General features: G+C 46.6%; 1 protein-coding gene across 1 annotated transcript in view; it reads right to left on the minus strand.

Annotated features, from left to right (window-relative positions):
- Positions 1 to 7387, minus strand: part of CTPS1 (CTP synthase 1) — a 17377-nt gene extending 9990 nt beyond the window's left edge. Inside the window, exons 1-7 of the mRNA XM_008631593.2 lie at positions 7222 to 7387; positions 6681 to 6851; positions 5954 to 6054; positions 4180 to 4296; positions 3467 to 3550; positions 3139 to 3219; positions 1370 to 1521 (exon numbers count right to left, since the gene is read on the minus strand). Of these exons, the coding sequence (XP_008629815.1) occupies positions 1370 to 1521; positions 3139 to 3219; positions 3467 to 3550; positions 4180 to 4296; positions 5954 to 6054; positions 6681 to 6851; positions 7222 to 7387 (872 nt within the window). The remainder of the gene's footprint in view (positions 1 to 1369; positions 1522 to 3138; positions 3220 to 3466; positions 3551 to 4179; positions 4297 to 5953; positions 6055 to 6680; positions 6852 to 7221) is intronic.
- Between the last annotated feature and the right edge of the window lie 52 nt (positions 7388 to 7439).

A 7439-nucleotide genomic window follows, 5' to 3' on the forward strand; every position in this document is an offset into this window, starting at 1 on the left:
GAAAGAGTGACCTTTCATAATAATTATGATTTAGAAACATCAAAGCAAGATCAAAACCAAAACAAAGACCAAGGAAAACAGTTGCAGAAAGCCACATATAAATTAACTCATCTCTCCTGATGATGAAAAGCCATTCTGAGCAGATCCAAACCGCCGTTTCAGGAAGCTGTATTAGATTCACAGACTGCAGTGAACTCCTAGGAGAGGATCAAAGCACAGCTTGGCGTATGTTTGTACTGCACAGCATCTTCCCACGCTGCTGCTGACTGAGTTCATTTCAGCAGCTACAAACACAGAGCGCATTTCTCGAGTCCTAAGGATGTGCTGCCTACGTTTTCAATCCCCAGCACCTGGCAGCACGGGATTCACACAGCATTCCTGGCTACAGCCAAGAGTTTGTTTAAAGTTTCTCTCAGAACTGCTAAATACCTTCAGCCCAGCTGGGGACCAAGGGCTTTCCCCATCAAAAGGAAACGTTACTGACAGGGCTGGCTTGTGTCAGGCACACAAATAAAGGAAAGCATGAAAGCATCCACATCTTGACATCTCTTAATTTCTTATAAGAACAAACATATTTAACTCAAGTCAAACATATTGACACTCAAGTCCTTTCTGAAAAGACTCTATTCACTATTTCCCCATGAACATTGAGTCTATTCCTCACAAGAAAAAACCCCAGTGTCCAAGGACTCTCAGAACAGGTACCAAACATTTGTCTCACTTGCCTGAAAGCACATGCAAAAGTGCCTTTTATTGACACTCCTGACATCTCCATACAGCTACAAAAGGATTTTAACGCTTTGTAATGTTACTGAGAGGTTTTCTTATAGAAAGGGAGGGCAGGGCTTTTAATTACTTCAAGCTGGGTTTGACACAGACAGTACACTTCGAACACAAGATAAGGATCTCACTAAGTTTATCTCACAGGATTTTATGGAAGAAGACTGAGGGAATTGGGGTGGTTCAGCCTGAAGAAGAAAAAGCTCCAGGGAGACTTTATGGCAGCCTTCCAGTAAGAGGATTTATGAGAAACAGGGGGACAGACTTTTTAGTAGGGTCTGTTGTGCCAGGACAAGGGGTGATGCTTTTAATCTGAAAGAAGGGAGATTTAGGCTAGATATAAGGATGAAATTTTGTACAATGAGAGCGGTGAGGCACTGACACAGGCTGTCTACAGCAGCTGGGGATTCCTCAGCCCTGGAAACATTCAAGGTTTGGGGATGGGGCTCTGAGCAAAAGGAAAAAACAATGTGAGCATGTAAGAACACCTGAGAACAGGAAATAACACCCATCATCTCACACAACCAGCAACCAAGAAGATGAACCAGTCTTGGAAGTGTGTTGCAGTGTGCCCAGCAGTGCAGCTCACCTGTCAGCCATCTCCTTCCACTTCATGAGCATCCTCCTGGGCTGCCTCTCGATGGGAAGGTCCAGCCTGTGCCTGAAGTAGTCCACGACTCCCTGCTCCTCTAACAACAGAGGAACCCGGTAGATAGAGGAGACATCATGAACACAAATGACCTGTTCATAAAAGAAGGATGTCATTAAAACACAGGCATCCAGTGCCCGTACAACCATTTCTACTCAGACATTCAGTGTTCCTGTCTCTATCAGAAAAGCACGCGACCACCTAAACTTCCAGGCAGTAACATGTTGAATAACATAACATATCAACAGCTTAACACTGCTTTCCTTATGCTTGAAAAGGCCATTCTTCAGTACTTCCAAGGCATTACTGCTCCCTGAAGCCCTTGGGAAGGGCTATAACACAGTAACCCAGCAGCAGGAAAGTCAGCTGCCCTGCACATTACATGAGCAACACACAGCAAAGTTCAAAGAACACTCCAGGGAGACTCCTGTGATACAGAATCCCACATGAAGCTACAGTCAAACTGCCACAGGCACAGCTTCCCCCTGCCCACCACCGTCCTTCCTAATCAGGGCTCCCAGTCTGATTGAAACCCAGGGAAATCTGTGATCACTTTACAGGGTGCCCCTCATCAAATTTAGGATTAAACAACTACGAGGAAAGAATTCTTAGGTCAATGAGGAAAATTTACATCAACAGTTCTAGTTCACTGAAACAGGAAAAGATGGCTCAGGACAACTGTCACCTGCCCATTAGTAATGAAGCTGTACTTTAAGGATCTAAAACACACTGGCACAACTTTTTAAAATCCTCATTTCTACTGACTCAACTGAAAGCAGAGTTCAACACTGCACTAGTCAAACCTCCTTGGCTGCACATTTTCCTTTTACCCTCAGTGCTGTTTACTTCTCAATCCAAGTGCAAATGCAGTCAGAGCAACAACTACATAGAACTGCATTAAACTTCCTGGAAAGGGACAAGAGCCAACTTATTTTGAATTCCTGGCCAACAAGAGGTAGATATTTTACTGATGACACATCAACATTATTGCCAGCAGTGCAGTGCTTGAAATTGCAGGACTCAAGTTTGGTCTTGTTGTAGAGCAAATTAATAAAAATTGCTTGACAGAACCTGGGATTGTGGAGTGATACTCAGTCTTTCACAAAAAGACAACATTTTTCAAGCTCCAGCTGGATCAGAAAGCGCTAACATTCAGCCTACATACTTTTGACTATTTTCCAAGGTCCCCCTTTGACTGTGTTATGAGTCTCAGTACAGAAAGAATCGTGCTAACATGGAATTTGTGCATATCACAACTTTCAAGTGAAGCAATGCTTCTCCCAAAGCTTGGGCAGAAAAATAATACTGTGAAAAGAGCAGTGCATGAAATACAGTCATATATCCGTTAAACCTAGCTTGGGGCAATTCTTTCACCTCTAAATACTGGAAAATCTCATTCTTCTATGTTCACAGAAGGAATGTGGAAGTACAATTAAGGTCAAAACAGTGATTCAGAAATCACCTTGGATTCCATAGGATTCTCTAAGCTTACACCAACTACCTTATAAGAAAGCCTGGGTGCTGACACAAAAAGAATTGGTTTAGCAACAGGTCCATGTGTCTGGAAGGTAGGTAAGACAAAGCAGCAAATGATTTATGCAGCTACCAAAACACAGAGCTGGAACTGCTGCGCTCAGACAAAATTCCCCTCAGCATCTGACAAAGAGCTCCAGTATTTACTGCAAGGAAGCACAGACAGCAATCCTTACCTGTTCTGGTTCAACATGACAGAACATGGAAATCTTTTCTTTTACTGAGGTATCCAGTGGAGTGGAGCACCTGCAAACAATCTAACAGAGCAGCAACATCAGGGTTGTGATGCAAAACAGAAATACTCAGGCATTCACAAAACAGACCTCTAAAAAAGAGCTGTCTTTGTGCAGGCTCTGTGATTTGAGAAAAAAACCCCACAACTCAGTTTCTTTTTCTTTTTTATCACCACTGTACAAGAGCTCTCAACTGAAGCATTACTTAGACAAGACTGCTGTTGCAACATGCCAGATTTTTACACTCAAAACCATGCAACACAAACCTTACCAGATCTGGTGAGAGCCCGAGACCCCTGAGCTCACGAACACTGTTCTGGGTGGGTTTGGTCTTCTGCTCCCCTGTCGAGCTTGGCTGGTCAGAGAAGAGCAGCAGTTGGTGTATCAGATTATGATCAGCAGCAATGATTCAGCAGGTTAATCAGGACTCTCACCCATCTTGTGAAAACTTTGACTCAGTTCTTGGACAATTCACATGAACCTCGTGTACCCCATTTTAATCCCCAGGACTGCAAGCAACCAGCAGGAACCCAAATTCCAATCTGCCCACCAGAGTGCAGGAAGGAGAGGGACAGAGAGCCTAAGGTTTATCCACTGCTCCCTCCAAATACCTAATATTTTATATTTCTAACTCTCCTCTGTAAATCACCTGGCCTGAACAGAAGGGGGAAAAGGGAGAAGAGAACAAAGATTGATCTGCACTCTGTAATTATCAATTTGCTCTGTCAAATTCAGTTCAGCCTGGCACAGGGAGTGCTCATGCAAGCCTTTATTACACATTTATACGCTTTGAAAAGCTCCTGATCAATTCCTGTGAGACTTTTCAAATACAAAATGATATAATCTCTGCATTTCTGCCAGAAGTTTATATCCACAGAAATACAGAAGTAGAAACACTTAGAGATACAACACTTCAGAAGCACCTGCTTAGGAAGCAAATTTTGGATTGAGGAAGCCTCTGACCACCACGTTTTGGGTCCTTACCTGGGGAACCAGACTGACATGAATGTTACAGAAATTCTCTCTTTTGGCTTTGAACTGGAACTGGCGGAAGGCCTCGATGAAAGGCATGCTCTCGATGTCACCCACCGTGCCCCCGAGCTGGGAACACACAGACAGAGGGAATTCAAGTTACTGCCAAAACAGCACCTGGTGAAGCTGTACACTAAAGATGTACAAATACACAGAACAACACACAAACATCTCCCCAGCACATGCCTCTGATTGCCTAAAGGAGTATCAACACTAACAGAGCTTCCTCCTGAGGTGCACCACCAGTCTCTGCTATGACCCAGGACAGCACCCAGGGAGCAGCTGGAGCTGGGCCAGGGCAGGCTCAGGCTGGAGAGCAGGGAAAGGTTCTTCCCCCAGAGGCTGCTGGGCACTGCCCAGGCTCCCCAGGGAATGGGCACGGCCCCAAGGCTGCCAGAGCTCCAGGAGCGTTTGGGCAGCGCTGCCAGGGATGCCCAGGGCGGGATTTGGGGTGTCTGTGCAGGGCCTGGAGTTGAACTCTATGATCCTTGAAGGTCCCTTCCAGCTCAGGGTATTCTGTGATTCTATTCTATGCAAAGCACCAGCATTTGCCAGCTGTATGCACTCCTTCCACAGCCTCCAATCTGTTTCAAGTACTATTCTACCTCCATAATTTCCCCATAAATCAAAAAGCCACAAGAAAAACAGCTTTACATATGGGCAGCACCTCTCCAGAAACATCAGCTTTACCTCTATTTTCTCTTCAGAGAAAGACTTAAATGTTAAAATTATGATTTATGAACCTTAGGTGGCACTGAGAAGCAAAATTTCTGTTAAGTTTTAGGAATTATATAGAGTGGACACATGAAGGAACAGAGACAAGACAATACTTGGAGCCTCCCAGGCCCTGTCGGACAGTCCCCCCTCGGTACTTCAGATCTGGGCTTGTGATGCTGGCACAGAAATTGGCACCCAAGCTGCAGGCAGAGTCCAAGTCACCATGACCTGACAAGCTCCCTCTCCTGTGTTAGCATATCCCAGCAGCCAGCTCAGCAACATCAGAGCCTTCACCCTGCTCCATCTCCTTTTGGCAGCAAAATGTTCCATAAACACACGGAAAACTGCCACCACTGTGCCATCCCCTATCACATGTCTGTGCTTGAAATGGTCACTTCAAGGCTCCTTTTACTGCTGAGGAGGAAAGACAACTGTTTCCAGAGTGGGGTTTACCTGCCCTCCCTCCAGCCACCAAGGAAGAAGAGGGCGCAGCACGATTAACTCAGACTGGCATATTAAGTTACAAGAGCTAAAAAATTAATTCTGTAGGTTAATTCATAGAATTTCCTGAGCTGGAAGGGACCCACAGGATCATCCAGTCCAGCCCCAGGCCCTGCACAGACACCCCAACAACCCCACCCTGGGCATCCCTGGCAGCGCTGCCCAAACGCTCCTGGAGCTCTGGCAGCCTCGGGGCCGTGCCCATTCCCTGGGGAGCCTGGGCAGTGCCCAGCAGCCTCTGGGGGAAGAACCTTTCCCTGCTCTCCAGCCTGAGCCTGCCCCGGCCCAGCTCCAGCCGCTCCCTGGGGTCCTGTGGGGCTGCTCCTCATGAGGCAGCTGTACTTTGCAATTCAGAAGAATAGAGTAAGTGAAGTTAACAAGGGGAATTTTTAACCCATTCAATAACATGCAAGTTGAACATTTCTGTAAAGAAATATGCAAAATATGCATACAGATCAGTATACTGCATACAAGAAGCAAAACTATCTACTTTTTAAAAGTTACAAACCTCAATCACACAAACTTGGGGTTCGATGCCATCTTCATCCACAGGAATCCGTGCCTGTGTCATTACCCATTCCTGTATGGCATCTGTGATGTGGGGAACAACTGGAAAGGAAACCCAGGCAAGGGTTAAAGCACCCCCACATGTTTCTCCCCCTTAACTCATTACAGAGCAAATTACTGACAATCACTAGCCAGTGCTTCCCATAGGGCTTGAGCAGGAATTTGTGTCTTTAAAGAACTATGCATTTTTGAAGTGATTATTCTTGGCTGTGATTTTCAAGTGCCTTGGCAGGAAATGGAACCCTGCCTCAATTTAAACACATGTAAGCAACATTTCCTTTAAGCTGAAAGATTCAAGCACAAATTGTTCTCTCTAAGCAGAGAGTCACTCTGTTTTTAACGTCCATAAAAGTCCTAATGTCAACCAACTGTGGAGAATGGTTAAAAAGGGAAGGGACTGATCTGTTACTCACAAATCCTTTGGGTTTTCTAATGACATGAGTTAACAAAAGCATTAACCATTTTAACCAGCTAACAAGCAACCCCCAAGTGTATTGGTCTGAAGTCTGTTCACTTTCATCACTGACTACATTAGACAGCTGGACCCAAGTCCAGCACAGTCCAAACACAAGCAGGATGGTGCAGAGCCTCAAGTGAAGATGAAAGACAAAAGCATCCAGCCAGGACAGAATGCATTTCTAAGCACCAGGAAAGAAGTTTTGCATCACCTTGGACCGTTTTGCCAAGATAATCTCCCTTCCTCTCCTTGTTAATGACATACTGGTAGATCTTCCCAGTGGTCAGGTTGTTGTCTTTGGTGAGTCGGATATCGAGGAAGCGCTCGTAGTTCCCAAGGTCCAGGTCCACCTCCCCTCCATCATCCAGAACAAACACCTCCCCTGCACACACAGAAACAGGCACAAGCACACATAGCAGGCATGTGAAAGAATTCAGTTTAAGGAAACACCTTCCCTGATTGCCACAGCAAGTTTAGGAGTGGCGAATAAAACTAACAGCCTTATATAACCGAGAGGACCAGTGCACTGGAGACTGAACCCCTCAGGGCAGCAGCAACAACAGTCCAGAGCACATCTGTGCTGGGGGCACAGCAGCCCCACCAGCCAGCCCGGAGTGCTGGCAGGCTCAGCCTGCGGGGCCCGCAGGCAGGACCAGGCACAAAGGCTCCTACAATGGAAATGATTCACTGCAACCCAAGGCAGCCCCGGGGCCACCCGGCAGACGCCGATGCTGAGCCCGCGGGGCACTCACCGTGCTCGTACGGGGAGAAGGTGCCGGCGTCGATGTTGATGTAGGGGTCGATCTTGATGGAGGTGACATGCAGCCCGCAGGACTTGAGGATGGTGCCGATGCTGCTGGCGATGATCCCCTTGCCGATGCCCGAGATCACCCCGCCCGTGACTAGGATGTACTTCATCTGCCCCGCGCCTGGACGCGACAGACACCGGCTCCGCCTCACCGCCGGCTCT

The sequence above is a fragment of the Corvus brachyrhynchos genome, unplaced genomic scaffold, assembly GCF_000691975.1.
Source record: "Corvus brachyrhynchos isolate BGI_N302 unplaced genomic scaffold, ASM69197v1 scaffold454, whole genome shotgun sequence".
In the NCBI taxonomy this organism is placed as follows: domain Eukaryota; kingdom Metazoa; phylum Chordata; class Aves; order Passeriformes; family Corvidae; genus Corvus; species Corvus brachyrhynchos.